This window comes from Bombus bifarius, unplaced genomic scaffold, assembly GCF_011952205.1.
Source record: "Bombus bifarius isolate JDL3187 unplaced genomic scaffold, Bbif_JDL3187 scf7180000008165, whole genome shotgun sequence".
NCBI classification, from domain to species: Eukaryota; Metazoa; Arthropoda; class Insecta; order Hymenoptera; family Apidae; genus Bombus; species Bombus bifarius.
Window position 1 is genome coordinate 1087569 of NW_022884487.1, and position 21301 is coordinate 1108869.

General features: G+C 39.4%; 1 protein-coding gene and 1 long non-coding RNA gene across 2 annotated transcripts in view; one reads left to right on the forward strand and one right to left on the reverse strand.

Annotated features, from left to right (window-relative positions):
* The window catches only part of LOC117209072, a 125594-nt gene that overhangs the window by 99636 nt on the left and 4657 nt on the right, over window positions 1–21301 (forward strand). Inside the window, exons 3-4 of the mRNA XM_033450668.1 lie at window positions 17124–17257; window positions 17324–20538. Coding sequence (XP_033306559.1) covers window positions 18414–20538 — 2125 coding nt within the window. The 5' untranslated portion in view covers window positions 17124–17257; window positions 17324–18413. The remainder of the gene's footprint in view (window positions 1–17123; window positions 17258–17323; window positions 20539–21301) is intronic.
* LOC117209078 lies at window positions 500–3727 on the reverse strand. Its single transcript, XR_004487843.1, has 3 exons — window positions 3196–3727; window positions 1651–2774; window positions 500–1520 (listed from the first exon to the last, which is right to left on the reverse strand). It is a non-coding gene; the product is annotated as an uncharacterized LOC117209078 (long non-coding RNA).

Below are 21301 nucleotides of genomic sequence, written 5' to 3' on the forward strand. Positions count from 1 at the left end.
CTGTGCCTTGTCTCCGACAGGTTTCTGACCCGAACCTGATCCGAAGTTGGCCCGAACTTGGCTAGTCTCTATCCTTAACCCAAGTTCGCATCCAACAAGCCTCGACTTACCTTTTGCCGTACACGTCTTCTCGGTCAGTTAACTCAATTACCCGGTACCCACCGTAACGAAATATTCCTTGAAAATAATATCCCTTTCATCCGAAGTGATCCGTGATCGTATTACTATCATATACGTTGCCAGTGCTAGGTTATTGTTTCACCAATTCTTAAATTCTTAATTCGTGAAGAAATACATCTTTATACGTGTCTCAAAAGTGTCACGACTCGAAATACTTCAATTCTGTGTTAGAGTAATGGAGGATTCCAAAAATAATATTTGATCGTTGCTTCGTAGAATCCATATTTTTTTGCCAACATCGTGTATTTATTGCAAATCATTTTTGTAAGCTTGCGAATAGTTTTTCGTTTTCCTGGAAACCCTGTTTGAATTGCCACTTTTAAAATGCGCGTGCAACATAAAATAGTGTTAATTGAAAATGTGGACGAATAGCAAATATTTGTGGCGCTCGCGCAGTGAATCATTTATCGGAAACAACGTTCCCAAAGGTAAATGTTTCCACAATTATTTATTCCTTAATATTAGCGCGAATCGTAAATAGTTCCAGCCAAGTCTGTCTGTTTGCTTGTAATCGAAACGCATTTTTATATCGACCGAATGGTACATTTAAATGCGCGTCAGATCCGTTGAAAATATATATTTTCAAGTATACGTTTGAACCGCTGAAACAGCGCGGACAAAAGAAGCTTAAGTGATTTTCGTCTGGGTAAATCGCGCGAGTGCGCTACTTGTCTTGTAAATGCTGCATAAAGCTGTAAGGAGATGGATTCTGAAGTAACGTGTTTTTGAGCTTTAGACGCGATCGCAACGCCAACGCGTTATGCAACGGTCCTCGTATTATGTATAGGCCTGATTCTCGTTCAACTTTCGTCTAACTCCCTGAGCAGCTGGTAAATCGAGGCGGGAACGCATATAATGGCTCGCGAAAAGAGCTATTCGTTCGTCGGTCTACGTATATATCCTTCCCCTCCGTAAAAATGCGAACGACGGTTTAATAAAACTTGTCGGTGGCCACTGAAAAAGTTAAGTAAAATGCAATGGATTTTTTTTATACCTGGTAAAGCTTGCATGTATCGACTCGTATGTTGCTCACACCACGTTTCGCGGTTTTACAAACTAACGGCCAAACCTACGCCGCGCCATGAGAGTTTTAATGCTACGTGTAGTGCAGCCCGAATTGACGTGCTTCAGTCACCGGAGTAATTACGCATGTGTGCATGAGAATCGTGACAGCGTTGGTGACATTGTACGACGAACGCTTCGGAACGTAATGATGCTTTTCCACTGGACGAGCGAGACCATGAGAGAATATAGGTTAGTGGAAGCATATTCCTAACCTACTTCAGTTGTACATCTTTCTGTATCTTGGTTATGCAGATATCCCATGGAGATTATTCTACCTGAAATTATAAATCATTAGATAATGTTCGCGTACGGACTGTTTTATCGATTGAACTATTAATCAGTATTATTATGTTCATGATGCATCGAGAGGTTTAAAACGAGAACATACTTTGGTTACACAATCACCTTTTGATAATGGTTCTGTGAACAATGAATGTAACATCGGTAAACATTCTCAGTTCAAACGCAATTTCCAGTCAAGATTCAGCGAAAGCCAACGCTGGTGAGACATTCACTCATGATGCCCACACCAGCGAGCATAAATGATTGCGAGCAAATGTTTGCACTTGCAATTGCTTATCCAATAGAGAGACACCGTCGGCGACGATTCGAATGAAACGATCCGCAAATGGTTTGCCGTTCCCTCCGTAGGGATTGTAGAGGTCTCTCGTAAAATGTGCCACAAATGAAATGGTCCCCGCCCATTTTTACAAAGATTTATGACTCGGTCGATAATCATTTGCAGGAATGCTCGTGCAAAGAGAAATGCCATTAGATTATATTTCTTCGGAATGTCAGATTTTATCCTTCAAATAATTGAAAGATCCATTTTAATACAAGAAAAGCGTGTGTAAACAGCATTCACAGGTACACAAGAACCTGTTTCACGGTTAATATTAAATTTGTCTTGTTGGTGTAATTATTAAAAGCTACTGTTACGCACAGCCACTGTGTATACTTTATTGGCGCGTGCTACGCGCTGAAACCGGTTAAACCGTATCAGCTTTCCGGCCATCAATGAAATATGCCAACCTCCTAGTTAAATGTGGGTCATTACACGAATAATGGTTCTTTTGTTTTTCTTCGATATAAGCAAAATGAGAATATGGTTCGTTTACATACGAAGAAAATGGAAATTTTCTTCTTGAATTTCTATCGTTCTATCGTCAGGCAGATCGTTAATAATCCATGTTAAACAATCATTCGTTTTACGGATAGCGGGTTCTCTCCCGAGTTGAGAGAATCGAATTTCGAAATCCTCAGTATCCAGCAACTTTGACCGATAAAACTTTCCGAACTAAACTCACGTAGCGCGCAACTGTACCGCCATACCCTTTTATCGTTTCCTCTCTTACTACGTGTACCGGAAACGTAGGAACCGGTCGTATCAACTTCTCCGAGTAAACTACAAAAAAATTTCTGGATTCCTAAATTTCTCGTAAAGACCGGAAATTCATTCGACACGTTAACCTTTTCACAGAGGATGGAAATTATGTTTCCCGTCAATTAACGTTACTCGTACAGGCAATCTGAAAACATATTTCCAATCGTAAAATACGCTGTCATATATACACTATCGTAGAAAATACGATTAAATTTTATTAAATATTAATTTAGCGAAATATATCTAATATGACTGACGGAAATGACATTTCCTACTATGACACTTACTGCTCCTAGTTCTATGCACTGTTCAGTTCTATATACACTAAAAATCATATATACACTATCGTAGAAAATACGATTAAATTTTATTAAATATTAATTTAGCGAAATATATCTAATATGACCGACGGAAATGACATTTCCTACTGTGACGCTTACTGCTCCTAGTTCTAAGTAATAGTATAAGAAAAGATAAACTGATTTAATTAAAATAAATATATGTCGCATTTAATACACTTTGTATCGAAACTGGTGCCCTTTCAGAAAAATTTAAGATATGCTTACGAAAGTTAGGTTAAGACCTCATTAGTCGAGGGAAGACTGGTCAACTGTAAGCCAAACTATAAAGATATTGTCCGGTTCGAAAGTTCAAAGCTGGGTCGTTCGATCGGTGTCGCGATCAATTTTTTCGTCGGCCTATAAATAAACGAGGTAATCTGGCGTGACCCTGTTAAAAGGCTCCTTGTGCGTAACGAGGCGCTTTTACGTCAACTTCTCCAATCAGTGTCGCATTTTCGTGTCGATGGGAAGAGGATTACGACATAGTGATCCTATGTCTTCTTGGACACGTACGGTAACATATACGGCCGGATAAACCGTTGTAGTAGACTCCACAATATAACATAGTTCTAAATTAAAGTACTTATACCGATACCGGTTGATGCAATAACTTCCCTGACTGTACATAGTGTATTGTACCTTTTTCATTCGCTGGAAAGAGGTTAAGTTACTTACATATATGTTCTTCAAACTCGACTGCAATTTTGGACTCGCAGATGCAACTGAACATTTGGATGTTGTCAATTTGTTCACTAGACCATAGAATGATTGATTGATGTTGTCAATTTGTTCACTAGAGCATAGAAGTATATGAACTCAAATGATGCAGTGTGTGAAATGATAGGTTAGAATTAGAATGTGAAATCAGTAAATGTAATACTTACTATTATACGTACAGTGACTGCTCACCTTTCTGCTAATGAATATTCCTATCTATTTTTATCTGCTGGAAATATCTTCAATGGAGAGGAACTTATACATGGTACAGTGATACATATGTATGTATTTCTTTCATTTCAGTTGCCCAGGGTCTGTCTCTCCACATTCAATTGTTTTTATATAGAGTATCGATTTCAGAACGCCGAGTATATCTCGGGTTGGGTGTCAGGTATCATTGTTTCACTCCCCTCTATCCATTTCTACCCATTTCACACCAAGATAGAATAAAATTCTTGATATAGACTCTCTTATTAATAGCCAGGCTTGGTTGAATCTTGCTGCCAATTAGAAAGGCACTGAAGTACTTATTATATCTTATTAGGAAATATTCGACTGTGTGTATTAGTACAATAAATTGTTAGCACTCCTTTAAATTTAATACCGTATATTTCTCAGAGTTGCTCGCATCTTGTTGCCAATTAGGAAGACATTAAAACACATATTTATGTATCTTCTTAAAGAATATTCGATTGCGTGTGTTGTTATGGTAAATTGTTAAGATTCTTCCAAATATGAGTGGACATACAAATACTTTTAACGAAAGATTTCTATCTCATCAATTTCATATTCGGATTCTCTGTCTGATCAAATAAATGTCGACTAGTGCCGAGGTGTCCTAAACTAGCCTATATTATCAAAACTATTCCTTTGGTCAATAAGCTACCACAAGCAACTATGCGGTGATTAAATAACGGTCATTATCGACCACCGTCTCCAAAATTGTCCCTGCCAACGACCTTAACTACCATGAACGTATTTGAGGAGAGGGAGAGCGTCTCTTTCAGTTCCAGCTATTTCTGTACAATGTCCATCTCGAATCAGCGGTGGAAAATAACCTATCATCCAACGGACTTCCCTTCGGCAATAACTTCCTGGGGTACACTCTATCGTGATGAAATTGGAACTTAGAAAAATTTCTACATTCGGGGAAACAATCCTACTGTGAGAGAAATCTCACATAAGTGAAATTGCTTGTGCAATTCTGCAATAAAAAGACACAAAGATATCAAGGAAGGATTACAATGGTAACAAAAGTAGCACACTGCGATCAAATATGAGATACCGACAGTAAGGAAAAAACCAAAAGGGAAACTATAAGACTTAAAAAGATGCAGTGAGAAGAAACCAACGATTGCAGCAATAAAGAAACAAAGTGTGACAGTAAGTGTAATGTTAATCTGCCCTCAAACGAAAATATTTAAATCTCCAAGATATCTTGAGATTTGAAGAAACTTCAGTATTAAAGTATAAAGTTACCAATGACAAAATGTAATAAGATGTACATAAATTATACACGACCGCCAGTCTGTAATAGATTTCAAGATATAGTGAAATCTTCGAATTAAAGAACCAAGTAGTGGTGCCGATTGATGAGGCTTGCGTAATGATACGTCTCATGTAATAAAGATAGGATAATAAAAAGCCACTTGTCACGTACAATCAATGACGACAGGCTTCCTGTTCCCTGAGTATTCGGTGAAATCATTACACAGATTAAAATATTACCTCTGCCTCAGCTTCGTTTGCTTCCTCTTCTCCCATCTTTTCTTTTCACAGGATCTATGTTTATCAAATTCCTAATACTTTCAGACAAATTGAAATCATGAACGACAAACGTAACAATCACGTAAGAGAAAAGTAACAATTTTCCTTTGAACGTTCGCTTCTCAATTAACTCTGATCGCAATGGTTTAGCAACGAAAAAAGGAACGTCTGTAGCATCTGGACCGATTTACAGAAACGAAGGTAAAAGAACAACGAGTGTTGATAGGGAAGAACGAGTGATAGAGGAAGCGAGTGAGCCGGACGAAAAGAGAGAAAGGATGCTTTGTTTTCCGCGGCGCGATTACGATGATTCTTGCGGCGCGGTGCTTTAAAATCATTTCGCGAAAGTTTACAAAGGAGAGTTTAAATTGAAGTGAGTTTAATTTTATTACTCAGACGAGCTTCGTGCCATTGTGTATCGCGCGTCCGTTGCGGCGCCTTTGTTTTTCAAAAGAAGCGACGCCTTTTGCCATAGTATCCCCCACCTCCTCCTTCATCTCCTCCCGCCTCAGTTCCCTTCCTCTTCCTTTGCTAAAGGGAAATAATTCGTTGCGAAAGTAAATGTACCGTGAATTCATTAGAGCGCAGTTGCAATGGCGCAGTTAATTATTTCCAGGTGTAATTAATTATCTCCACCTGGTGTATCACTCGACGGAAAAACGAAATTATCAACGTATTTCTGATATTGTCACTCGTTCTGGCCCGACATAACTACCGCTACTTTAACTATCTTTTAATTGGCTGAAAGAATGCATACGTTCCTGATTTAAACAGCATAAGCGATAGGTTATGTGAAGCGCAAGTAAAACAAGAACGCACTGCGAACTTTAGGTTAGTTCATATGTCATCTTCTATATTGCAAAATATTTTGTTATGAACGAGGAAGTTATTAACGAGAACATTTTTTACAACTGTAACAAATGAATAAAGGATTCTCGTTATAACTTCCGATATATTGCTTAACGATAATTCGTACGATAATAAGTGTCGTTATTTCGATATATCATGTGTAATTTATAAATTGATTTCATATTTCCACATATAGAAGATTTTCGTTCATAGTAATTGTGCAATCTAACGATTCTTCCCAATTTTGAATATGTATTTGACTCCCGTCCTTTTTTACGAAATAAGGAGAAATTGTTAAAACTTTAGAATGTTAGAAACTAGAATCAAACAATCAAAATTGGGAAAATTCAGTAAACTGCAATTAAGTATTTAACACATTTTCTAGTTAAAACTGCGTCCGGTATTTTCTTCTCTTCGACTTTTTTCTCCTTTTCTTTTTAATATTGTATCGATCGTTGACGGGTAGATTTGTGTCGGTCAACCGCACAAAATTTTTTTAGAATGCAGTTTTCACACTTCGATAGATAGAAGCTGCACTCCACCCCTGTCTTGTTTAATTAATAGAGAACGTAGTAGATGGCTCTAGGCTTCGTCAAATCTCGTTCGATATAACCCTATCGATCGCGGTCGAAGTGCTAAGCGCTATTCCTAACCTAATTCGTCTAATGTCACGGTCATAGAGGGCCGTTAAGGTGTCACACTTTTTCCGCGCAGCGTCTCTCTCGATTTCTCCAGTTTTTCCTGCCGGTGTGCTTTTTTCCAACGCTATCCACACGCAAAACTGGGCGTGGCACCAGATAGCATAAAGTTCTACAAAGGTTCGTGCGCGGACCACGCCGACGTTATCTTTCTGTTCTTTCGTAGTTAACCGCTTTAGATCGGTAGCAGCGCGGAACACGTTTCGTCTACTGTGAAATTGTATCACGTAATTACTACGACAAACGTTTCGGACAATTTGTTTGTACCCGTGTCTGAGATAATTGGAGCGTTAGCGCTCAAGTATTATCTCATGACAGTTCGCCGGGTAAATCAAAGTAATAAATGCGGCGTTTTCATCCGCGTTAATTTACGAGTGGCACTCGCAGGCTAGTGATATTTTCAATTTGCAGGTTTGTAGAGATGATTTGTGTACTAGATGCAACTTACGTCACGATGATTAAATAACCCCTAAAAATTTCAATTAAATTTGACATTTAAATCAAACCTCATTGCTACTAACCTTGCTGCGTTCATCCAGACATTTTTAACTCAATTATATTTTTATAATATTAAAAATATGTCAAATTTGAGCAGAACATCAGCAATTGTTATTGCTACGAATGATTTCTAGCTTTTGTTTTGTTATATATCATTTTAAATGTTTTAAAACATCATAAATGCTTTTTGTTTAGTAAAACGGAAGCGAGATTGAAAATTAACAAAAAGATCGCAGCAAAATTAAAGTAAAGATGAAATGGTAAAACATTTTTATTTTGACGTATGTTACACTTGGATGAAAATAATAGAGGAGATTTGAAATGCGTGGCTTGCAATTTCTGGGATGTACGCAATATTCATGGAATAAAAAGTACGTATTTCGAATGCCAGGTGATCGTTTGCAGACTCACTGTACAAACAACTGCGCGAACTGCAAACAAGTTCGTAGACCGCGAAAACACGAAGCAAGCTAGTATTTCGGATTTATTTTCGTACAAGCAATGATAACAAACTGATGAAATTCATCGAACGTAGTTACATTTTTCGCGATGTTTTCTTGAAAATTTTCTCCGTTCTCTCGGTCGTCTTGAAATAAGATGAAAGAAATTTACATAATAATTTAAAAAAATACTGGCAAAAGTAAGCAGCGGAAAGTCGGAGAATGATCTTACTTTCCGAGTTGTAACGTCGCTGGCCGGTGAAAAATTAGAGATCAACGTCTGATAAAACAAGACGTCAAACGAATTTCCACGTAATTTTATATTTCCCCGCGAAGGTAATCCGCCGTTCGATCCACCTGAGCTACCTCCATTAAGTTTTCTTCTCACATTAATTCACATCTGAATTTATCCCCGCTGCAACGCCGTGTCCGCGTTAAGCGGCCAAGAGTGGGGGAGAAAACGCTGGGGGAAAAAATACCTAGAGCGGTTCGACCTAATTATCCGAGGTAAGATAATAGAGTGACTTCCATTACGAAGGAAATTTTGTCTGGTAGCATCTGGAAGGAAAAATTTTTATTATGCCCCAGGGATAATCTTCCATGGGTAGCACGAGTCCCGGTATGCATTGCAAATACAACGGAGAACGAAGGAGATGGCATAGTTAAAAAACGGACGTTAACCGTGCAGAAAGAGAGAGAGAGAGAGAGAGAGAGAAGAACGTTAACTGTAGATAAAATAAGAGAGAGATGAAGCCAGCAACGACGAAGATGGAAATAAGTCGAGATGAAATGATAACGAAAATGAAAACGGTTACGTCTTCATGAATATCCGTAGTTGCGGAAGTTTATGTTAGAGAAAGCGAAATTGCCAATTAGCAGGATTCGTGTTTGTTTCGCGAAATGGCAATCTGTCGTTTCTAGGGAATTTCAATCTGAAACACGACACTATGGTATTACGGTAGAGGCGCGGAGTTCGGAAGCTGTTTATCACTCGAGTTTCACCAACTCTTGTCCTATCGTTGATACGCGTACGTTTCTTTCTCCTCCCTGTTTGTTTTTTCATAATAATTTCGGAAATATAATATTTTCCATCTGCACGGTTTTGTTTGCCAGAGGACACTTCTGTACATTTCCGTAAGCGTGGGAGAAAGTTTTTTAATCTTGGATTCAAAGAGTATAGTCCCTTAGTTAATCAGTCCGGCTTCACGTTCTTCTTTTTCTCTTCTTTATTTTCATTCTTTTTTTCTTTTTTTTTTTTGAAAAACCGGACGAGACTTCTAAATAGATGGTAATCTGTGCGAGGAAGTCGAGAAGTGAACAGGGATAAAGAAGAAGTTCGTAGCCCAATTGGAAGTTTTTAGGAGACTGTATTACTAAGTTGTTCTGCGTTATCATGGAGCAGAAAGAAATTTCTACCACAATAGAAATCTATATACACAACTTTTAATGGTAAGCTCTTTTTTATCAACCATGAGCGCCACCAAGATTTTATAACTAACAACCTCTAGCATAACTTTATAGTTGAAAAGGGGAGATAAAAGAAGAGGACACATAAATCAAAACGAAATAATGTATAGAAAGAATAAATGTATAGAAAGAACAGTCCTGAAGAATTTCTTTACAAACACTCGGTTTAACATTAATGGCGCATTCTCGAAAAGCACTTACTTTATGTAGGTATATATGTATATATCGGCATATATCTCGCGCTTGCATTCTTTCAAACAAAAATTCCCAAGGCGCTCGTGTTGCACGGGTATAAAGCAACGATCGCGTGTAAACGCTTCGATCTCACGAGAGAACAACCTGTTACAACTAACAAAGTAGAATTGGAAAATTTCTCGCCCACCAGCCGGATCTCGACTGAGAACCGTCTGCCTGCTCGTCTTTGTCCGCCCTACGGACGAGGAACAAGAGGACTCTCGCTCCCTCGCGCGATAATGCTTCCCGGGAGACAAGCTCGTAAAGGCAGATAATTGCACGTGAAAGTGAACGCTGCTAATCCCCGCGGTGCATTGACTGTGTATATGTATGTGTGCGCCCCGCGCGCGCTCGTTGCGTTGCAAAGCTGAATTCCTCGCGTGACTCGACTACTTGGCCTGCTCGTCCCGATTCTGACCAGCTGGTCGGTGCCAGCGTGTAGCACGTGCATTATATATATAGAAGGCGAGCGTTATCGTGTGCGTTTGGGTCTGGCACGACTCGCAATCACTGTGCAAAAAGCGCCGGCTATTGGAAGAAAGCACAGTTATCACGATAATTGCGAGTAACGACATTACCGACTAGTTGCTGTCTACGGTCGTTTCTGCTTAGGTGTCACAAAGAACATACAACACTGATTTCCTAACTGGTCATGGGACCAGCTTTTTTGTGTGGTCAGTTATTAAGAGAAGTATATTTTTAGGAAATTCATAGCTTCTTTCTTCTTCATTGGGTGGTTGGACGTACAATTACTTGATACATTTGGCTACAATAATTAATTACTGACAGAGTAATAGTCATAAACCAGTTAATATGGTGCTACCATACTTAAGACAGAAAGGGTCCGGTATAATCCCCATGTTTTGGACCTCGAATAATATACGACAAGATAAGGCAGGCAAAATTTGTTTAAGTGTTATCATTCTCTCTGGCTCGAATCCATTCCACGGTATCTAGTGTGTCCGTCGTGCCAAAATGCGTTCCTTCCACGCCATTATTTTTGACGATATCGGCCGTTTTTAACGGGAATCCATCTTCTCGTGCATCTGCTACCACCGGTTCGCGTGTGGTCGTTTCTCTCTCTCCCTCTCTCTCTCTCTCTCTCACTCGCTCGCTCTTTTTTTATTGGAACTTCTCATGTATTTTCGTGGAACCGAACTGTCGGGGTAGTTTTTCATGCGAACTGAAATTAGTCTTCCTATGAGAAATTGAGGTTTTATCGACGATCGACCCAAGAGTATCTTGCGAACCTCCGTGGATAAGCAATTGTGCGTTCGTACGGTTTAAACGATCTACGTGTCTGCATTTTTACGAGGATGTGTAAAGCGTGCTTTTGTTCCACAGCAATTCCAAAGGACGTTCTTCCAGGATGCGGTTTTCATCGCCGTTTTTATTCGAGAAACATGCGCGACACACTAAACAGCCGGTTTGCAGGGTGTAAAAGCTGTCATATATGGCTACACGAATTAGACGGTTTGTTACATTTCCGGGTGGTTTTTCTTTGCTCGAACGAATATCTATTCCATGACACACTAAATTCAGTGTATTCAATTCAGTATATAAAATTCGAACAGACTTAATCTCTACTATTAATTAATCTTTAAAAAATGTTACTCTTTTCCATTGTTCCTGTTATTAATATAATAAAATATATATATATAATTGTTGATCCTTACAGTGAAGATGTTGATCCTTTCAGCGGCATACATAACCTAAAAAAGCAAAATTCAATAATGTAAATTCACCAAAAAAGAAATGTTCGATTCAAACAATGTTAATTCTTGGATATTTAATTACGAAATTATTTCGAGACCTTAATCATATCATATTTCTCCAAACAAGAAACGTGATTACACCATCTTCTTGATGGTTCAACCATAGATCCAATTATTAACCGTACGTTATATCGACTTTTTATTGATCGAGGATAAGACCCGATCTCTCGAAAGCGTTCGTTCTATGAAATTCTGTGTTCGCATCGACAAGCCTCTGTTATGCTATGTGAACTGATCAACACAGGTTCAGAACAATGAGAAACACAGACCGATAGAGGGTGAGAGAAACGTAGATGCGCAAACTAACGAACGCCGCGTGTATTTGCCAAACGAAACCAACTAGCCGCTAAATCACAGCCGGTAAGTCGTGTTACCGTTCCAAGCGAAACGCCGATTTTCAAAGGGCGACGTGTATTTTTTTTTTCATACTTCAAAAAAATAAATCGACGTTTCAATATGAACGACTGTTCTCGGACGATTTTTTGTAGTCAAAAAGCATTAAATCGCGTATATATATGTCGGGTTGGCGTTAGTCTTAGGGGCTCGTTGCGTATCCTCATTAGGACAAGCCATCGTAGTTGTTCAATGGAGATTATATTTACAATTATATGTACAAATACTGATTTAACAGGGTTTAACAATTAATCGTGGTAATTAGACGCTCTTAATGTAAAGACAATGTTCTTAGGTTCAATAACGAATCCACGGTCAACGGGAAAACTCTTTGTACAATTGAATATGTTTTGAAACACAAAGTGCCGTTAGCTGTGACGCACGGTATCTTTCTGACTGACAAACAAGACGATGCGTGTAAACTCTCCAAGGTGATCACAAGAATAAAAGACTGATACGATCACATTTGTCATTTGCATATTGACCGGGGATATCAACAAAATTCCAGGCGCCGTTACTAGGCTGACCCGCGTAGAGCCGTCATTGCTCCTGCCAGGGGCTTGTTGGTAATACAGCGTGTGTCCCTCAATATTGGTACTTCTACTGTTAAGTAAAAACGTTCATCCCGTGACCGTGGCTACGTTCGGCGACCAACTGTGTCACCTCGAACCCAAGCCCACTATCACAAATCTCGGGCAAACATAATCAGATCGTATCGCAACAACTACCTCTAAGTTCTATTATTTAAGTACAGCTATAATAAATAGTTTAGATCAAAGTATTGGGGATCTTCCGAAAATTCCAAAAGAAAGGCCCACTGTCCCTACATCTCCGACATATATATATTTTTGAAGCTGTTTTCCATGTACATGAATCTTTCGACTTTAATTTACGAATGAAATTTGTAAAAGACCAAATGAATTAACGTAACAATGCCGCATAAACAAGAGAGACGGTTAAATGTAGATTTTAGCTTCTACGGGAAAGTTTTACTGGTTTTCCCCTACGTTTTCGTTTCCAAATAAAGGAATGAGGAAAGCCGAAGCTTCGATTAATTCATTTAATTCTACTTTTGACCGTAGTAAATTTTAATTAAGTTTTTCACGCCTCGACGAATTCCCAGTCTATGCGGACGAATTTCGAGGTTTTCGTTTTATTTTGGTTTAAGTCACGAACAATCATGGAGAGTAATTGTAAAAGTTGAACAAATCGCATACTATATCGAAACTGACGTCAAGCAATTCTTTCCCGTAGTAAGTAATGGCATCGGTTCTGTATGAGTCACGTGATTAAGAATGTAGCGCGGAACGCCATTTGGTATATCGCTGCTTTACGCTAATTGTAAGACTGTTTCGCGAAACAAAATTCCATCGAATTCCGATATCCGACTACTCTCGAACCATGTTTCAAATCGAGACCTCGAGATTTCAGGATACATATCTTGCGAAATATAACTTCCAGTCGTAACTCACCTATAATACTAAGCCAGAATTAAATTATTTTAATCTTATTAATAATACAATAATGCAACATTACGCTTAATAATTATAATGATTAATAATGTAACTGTTCCCGATTTTAAAAAGATTACAAATTACAAATTTGATGTCTTTTTGGTGGAATGATATCTTCGTTTATTCAAACATATTTAAATAAATTTAATGAAATCTAACTCGAATCTGATTCAAATGTAACAGAATCTAACCTAACCTCTTTGATAAATTTTTCGGCTCCCCGAATTTCTTTTAATGATTGTTGAGAATTGTGGATCTTAATCGCCGAAATAAAAGTAAAGGAACGTTAAGATTACACTTAGAATTTATATTAAAACAGTTTTAGATTTATTTAATAAATGATTTGCAGGATCTTCGTCGATATACATTTGCACGCGTCTCAGCACTCTCTTTGCCTCACCATCTATACCACACCACTAACGGAACAGTTGCATTCATCTGTTTTTCGAGACGCTGTGCATACACATACTTCCATACACTCATATTCACATACGTGTGTCACTACTACGCGGATAATCTAGTCTAGCACACAAAATTATACATATCTCAATAATGACAAAATAAAGCTTCAAAAGAAAAGTCAAAGTTCGAGTCAAATAGTCAAAACCAAGAAAAGTAACTAAATAGCGTAATTACATTTAATAATTAATCAATATATTTTTTACTGAGTATTAGTATCAAATTAAACTTTTTCTTCCGAAATATTTATACAAATCGTATTTGCAAGTACAGCATCATCGATAGATATGTAATTTCTGATCAGCCGCATGTACAATCTCTCATGAAATATATAATCTTCATGTATCTGTTGCATGAGTCGAAACAGAATACACATTGTTTAAACCTATGTGTGAACTCTAAAAGTTTTGTGTTGAAAGCTCTTCGTAAATAGCTGAAAAGACAAATCCTGTATGATCCAATCGCAAAATCGGATCATCGTGTGCCATTATATGAAAAAGTTGGGACGCAACACGAAGCCCTCCGGTCCATTGGGATATACGCGTTGAGATATATATTTTGTTATTTCTACAAATATTTATCATGTGTGCTCGCGCAGGATCGCACGTATACGTTTGTATGGAACAAAGACATAAATACCAGAATAGATAGGGGCAGATTTCCGGAAGTAATTGTGCTTCGTATGAATCGAGAATGTTCGGTGATTTCGCGTATTTTTGCCGAATCTTTCAATTGGGGGCAAACAAAAGTTCCTCGTAAATAATACGAACAATTGTGAGAGCAGTTTCATTTGGAAGCGTTTTAGCGCGAAAATTTGGAGAACTTATAATCGTATATTCGTGTTATAAAAATTTAAGCGATAAGAATTTTTCTTAAAATAAGGGAGATAATTTATCGTCGAATTCAGTATATGCAATTAATTGTATGAGTAGTTCTTGTACGATTGCGCAATTTCTACTTGAATTAGTATAATGCAATTTTGAAATTGTTAACGTTCAAATGAAATTAATTTCACACAGTATTATAATATATATATTTTCGAGTTATATTTTATAGCTAAAGTTGATGTGGTTGACAGAGTTCGCTAAACAACGTCATATTTGTTGGACGTAAATTAGTACATATTTGATGGAATGAAATTTCATCGAGATTTACTTTATCGACAGAGATCTTTGAGCTCCATTGTTTAATACGATAATGATTTTATGTGCTTACATGTGAGCGACTGTAATCCACGCAACACGTTAATCATCGATTACCAGCTTAAATCCTGCATTATGCACTGTTTTGTATATCCCTGGAATTTTCCTTGTTCGAGTCATATCATCCTGTATTGCAAATGGAAATATTTGGGGAAATGAAAATTGTATTAAATTGTATTGTATTGTGTTAGATGCACCGCGTGGCTGGTGACCCGCTGTAATTGAAGGGGCTACTACAATAAGGAAGCAGCTCCATTTTTTAGTAATTTCAGTAAATCAACATTGCGCTAAATACGTACATTTTTTAATTTCTTTTAAACTGTACCAATATAATCATGAAAATGTTGTGTGCAACACACATATTACATATACTTACAACAAAGATTTTTTCAAGTATTCGGATATATTTCTGAACCACTGTATATATTTCTCGCTCTTCTAACGAATACAGTTTAAGGTTACCCCTTGTTGTTGCAAACTTTTCAGTTGGTAAATGATCGTGTTAGAAAATTGAGTCACTCGCGTATGCTCTTTTAGCCGGTCGACCAATTTCCTGTAACATGCATCCCCTGTGTAGCCTGAGTCGTCTACGTTCGAACGGCTTCCGTCTAGCTGATATATCCGAAATTTAATACCAGCCGACCCGGCTCATACGGCTCAGTTGATGATCGATTGTTAACGTAAAATGAAGTTTTTTAAATCAGGTCTCACTATTGTGCCATTGACGAGGCTCTAAGTGGAACTTCACCGTCTTTTCCTTCTTACTTCGTATTGGCTTACGTGCCTTATCTGTGTTCCTTATATTCTATGAAAGTGCTATTTCACTGGGACCTACATTTACCGACGTCCTATTGAAAACTCGCTTCCAATCTTTAATTTCTGTGCTCTATGACCCGTTTATTCGTTTATTCTTACGATGTCTCCTCTTTGTCGCGGCAGGTTCTTTATTCTGCCGGTTAATGACACGAAGAACAGAAGTATGGGCGAATATATGCCAGAAAATGTTACACTAAGGTCCTCTTACATAACTGAAATAATATTAATGAAATTTTACAAGTTATAAGATATACGTTCATCAGAATTAATAAGTTTTCTTACATAACAAGTTTAGTAACGAAATAAGCAAATAATAAAATAACTAATTATAATTAAAGTAAACATCTTAACTCTCCCAAATTGTAAAAATTGTATAAATAGATGTCTATAACTTACGAAATTGCAAATGATCTTAATTTGTAATTCGTCAATTCACTAATATTATTAGTTATAAAGTTAATAGAACGTAGTGGAATATTATTAGAGGTTACATAGGGATTACTATAAGCGAAACTTCAAAAACAGATTGCTTTTTACATTAACCCTTCGAGGTTAAAAACAAGCGTTGTAGTTAATCATAATATGTATGGCAAACTACGTGTCTCTGACGGTTACTAACATAATTTGTTAGCATAACCTATATTACATATCTTCATCTGATGCTGGATTTTATTACAGCAGAATATGTTACGTGAAATCTGGAAATACCGAAAAATAAATTGTAAATAAAATCTAGTCATATATTATTTTAGCTCGATCAGTTCCCAGTAAATTTATGCAGCACTTAGTTTTAGCATCATATAAAATAATCACGTGATAGACATTGAAATATACATGTTTCCTGCCCGTATATTTAAACAGTTACCTTTCCAATCGGTGGGTTGTTTTGAATATTATCGCCTTTTCTTTGATTTATCTTGAACAAACATAATTCTATTGAAATTCAATCTCCTTTTTACAATAAGCACAAAGTAAGGAGCTCCAAATGCCATTTATGGATCATGAGAGATATAATAAGGTCATTTAAAAATCATAGTTCAAAATTAGATAAATTCTCTCAGCATAAAATCTTTCTATGGCCATTAGGCGATATTAAAATTAGAAGAAGTTCATCGGGTTAAAAATTAGATCGGTTGATATAACATGCGTCTTATCGCGCGAATAATTGGTTCGGCCCCTTCTTCTACCCTACTACATTTTCCAATAACTATCTTTTTTCATCCCATATAATTTCATCGGACATTTTTAATTCATATTCTACCAGCGTAATCGATATTCGACTGAAATAACAGAAAGAAAAGTAACGGAAAAATATTTTTCACAGGTCGTAACCGCGCAGAGATACCAATTGAGAGAGGCGAAAAGTGGCCAGCAGCAAGTGCACAAAAACAGTTAGAGCGACAAAGAGGAACAGGCGGAAACGGTGGCGCACGCATTTCGAGGAAATGAATGGACGCGGTAACTACGAGACCATCCCATCCAGAAGGAACTCCGACTGATTCTAGACATTAAATGTACCCTCAGGAATTCAGGTTTCGCCCGAGGCTCTCGCGAATCTGGGATGGCTTCGAGCAATGATGATATCGGATTAAGCCCGGCTAACAAGTTCGCCGACGTTCTATCGTCCGTAAAAGTAGATAGGTTTTAAATCGAGTCTTGCTCCGGGAACAAGGCAACGTTGTAACGCCGTTACCACGGCGAAATAATCCGAGGCTTATTGAATCCCGATGATATAATGGAAGTACACGAGCCGAAGCGGTAATAGTTGGTCGTGTGTAGAGCCTCTCTTCTACCATATAACGAAGTAGAGAAAATCCGTAAAGAAGGTCAGCTTTAGTATATGTTGTATATGCTATGTGTGTGGTTCTATACCGTTGATAGAAAGCAGCAACAACAGCAACGGACAGAGAATATAGTCAACTGTAGTCCTGTCTTAATTTCTAACGTCCATTCAGCTGGGTCCGTTTATCGACGAATCGCGTGGAAACTTGGTTTCACAGAATTCTCTTCTAAAATGTAGATATATATATATATATATACACATATACAAGTATAGCTAACGGAGAGAGAGAGCGAGAGAGAATTCGAAGCGTTTTAGGAGGGATCCAACTGTTCGGAGGACGAAGTAAATTGACCACGAAACCGCTCCCAAAGATCAGGCCAGTGATATAGTTACTATCTGAAGGGTGGAAATGCAACAGATGCCGTTGATAACCAACACCGCAACAGGGGAATCCGCCAAGAACGCATAGACTACTAGCCCGCCATCGCCGCCGCCGTCGTTGTACATTTAGGAATGTAATATTTGACTCAGGTTGCACACCTCGTCAGGCAAGACTCGTTGCGAGATTGGCCGCGCAGCTGTAATATCGACGGAGGAGATTTTTAAAGAACGCACTGAGCCAGAGGGCAGAGAAAATATAGGGATTCGTTAGAAGAAGATACATAGACGTCTTCACAAGTGTCCTTAGAACGTTGAGTGCACTCGTCGTCGCGTGCGTGCGTGCCAGCAAGCTCTCTCGTTTCCTACTCATGGTTATGGAATGAACCGATGCCCGGCTGAATTCTCCAACTGTCAGTGCTTTAGGTTCTACTACTATCATCGAGCATCATCATGACCCCGATGATGCGTCTGCTCCTGTCGACATTGCTGATGGTACTGTCCTCCTGCTCGATCCTTCTTTGTTCAGCGAGCGGCGATGGTGGACCTAATAGCCCTATTTTTAACCTGGACAACACCGCGTTAGAGAAAAACCTCGCGGCCATATTTAACAAGGTAGCGCACAGCTCAGCGACCACAAAACGCAGCGTGCCCGCCTATGATGCTCAAGTTTCGGCCAGTACAACGTTGTCGACGGTACCGTCGCCTTTGACGACCACTACCACGACCACAACGACGAGCTCGTCGATACCATCCGTCAGGTATCCTCCTGTTCCTCGAGCGACCATGTCGCCGGCCTTCCGCGAACTGCCTTCGTACGCTCCCCCGTCTCGCGCCCTCTTCACCCCTCCCCTGCCTCCCGAGTACCTTCATCCGTTTGCAAATAAGCCAACGCTGAGAGGAACCAACTCGGATGTTCATTCGGGTCTCAAGAGACCGGTACCACCACCGAGCGGCACGCCAGCCCATGAGAGGATACCCATTAGGCCTCCCGATCTTCAGGGTCCCTCTCAAGTGCCAGAGAGACACTCTCATTCTAGAAACAAACCGTTGAATACGCCCAGTAAGGAGCAGAACGTGGTAGAGTCCAGCGAGCTGGACAGAAGGAACAATACTAACGAGTTTGTACCTACTCTGCATTACCCAAGCATCTCGAGAATATTATCTGGCAGCAACGGTCGTAAACAAGATATTCCAGAGATACTTTTGAAGCCTCTGGCCACGAAGAGCCCGGCGCAAAATGCGCCGGTAATTCCAACTACCGAAAAGATGACGACGCCGTCTACAACAACGACCAGGACGTCTAGCACGTTAGATACTTCCAAATCTGTTACACAACCGACGATTTTCAATTTGCCTAATACCAGGAGGCATGACGATGACAGTTATCACGGGCTCAGGAATGAAAACGGCTTCAAGACAGAGAACATCGAGATAGTGGATACGGAAAGGCTTCCGTATCCCCAACCACAACCTCCTGCTCCACCTCCTAAGAGGCCCAACGAGGCTGGTGACCGCATTGTACCTCAAGTTGACACGCATCCCCTTGAGTCCACCTGGCGGATCGCTTGGTTCCTCCACGTGTACGTCACTGCGATCTTGTTCACGCTAATGGCTCTATACTCGATCTACAAGATCGTTCGTTTCAACGAAGCAACGAATCTACTCATCCAGTCGTACTTCCTCACGGTTCATCTGCTTCTCACCATCGTCTGTACTTTAAGGTGCTTTCACCTGTTCTACGACGCTTACAATTTAGGCCATTCACTGCCCGAGCCTCTGTCCCGAGTGCTCATGTACCTACCAGCACCATTATTATCCACCGCGTTCGCCACCTTGGTGCTATACTTAGCTCGTTGCTCAGAGGCCCCATCTTTAAACAACAGGTTTCTGTCGCCTACTGCATTGGTATTGTCCTCTACGATACACATAGTTCTCTGTGTCTCCCTGCACGTGTCCACGCACGTGCTTGGCTATCCGGATGAGGCGAAGATATTGCCGTTGATCTGCCAGTGCATCTATATCATCGTCTGCGTGATCCTTGGCCTAGGCTACATGTACGTCTACCGGGTGGTACGCTCACAGATCCTGTTAACAAATAACAAAACGGCAGGGACGAATCACATAGTCGGTGCTGATCCTACCACGATGGCCTTGAGCACTGCCATCACTACCAGTATCGCTACCGCCCTATTCTTCATCCTGATGGGATTCGTCCAGTTGTATGGCATATTTGGGAATGTCCAGGAAAGACCACAATCGCATCCATGGCTATGGTGGGGCTGGCAGTTCTCCGTTAGGCTACTCGAACTAGCAGTATGCGGTTTACTCGCCTGGGTAGCCAGTCTATCCCAGTACCCGTTGCGGGAGAAACAGCTGCAACAACACCCGGTCCATTCTGGCTTCGCTCTGTTTCCATGCGGTAGCTCGACCTCCACCGAGAATATGGACGACGTGCTTTACCCAGCTATCTGTAGCACCAACCAGGCGATCCAGAATTACACGATGAGAACCGGGAAACAGGTTTACGACGATAGCTTCCCGCTGAACACGCTGCCCGAACATTTGAACATATCAGGTATCGATGCGCGCGCGCTACCGTGTGATTCAACGTTACGAGCTGAATCAACGGGCGAATTACTTCTCGTTTTCTGGTTCGTGAGAGAATTTTCTAACCTCTTACGGGTCCTACCAGCGTTTCCTTCTTTTTCCTCTTAAATTGCATTGAAGCGTGACAAGCAGATTTGAAAGAGAGTTTGTTAATTTTTGTGTATCTCGTTTAAAAGTAAATTCTTACGTAAAAAAAAAATTTTTTTTTTGTAGAATACGAGTAAAAGAAGTTAGTTCGCTCTTTTAATTTCTAGAAAAAAAACAAAGATCTGCTTGTTTTTAAAGCAGTTTTACAAAAACATAGTTACATAATTCTCTGGTGCAGGAGGATGTTCGCAGAAGAATATTTCATAATACTTCCATAAAATACTTGTTGAAATGAGAAATGAAATTGTTGTTTTTTTCTAATAATCTTGCGAGATATAGAACGATAAATTAGGTCATCCGGAGCAACGTGCTGTTACAGTTCGTGCCCTGAGAAGAGTTCAGAACGCTGACTCGCGGTATTAGTACAATATTGAAACCCCGAAATCAGCAGTTCTTTTTACGCTTTGTCTTCTAATCGACACGCTATTACCTCTAAGATGGCACGACCGGAATAGCGTATTGTCCGAGAACATTGATTTTTTTCTATTCGTGTGTCCGTTTTAGAATCCAACATAAGTGAACAATTATTTCAAGTATCATTTCAAGTACCCTTTTCTTCATGTCCATTCGAAAAAATTCGATAA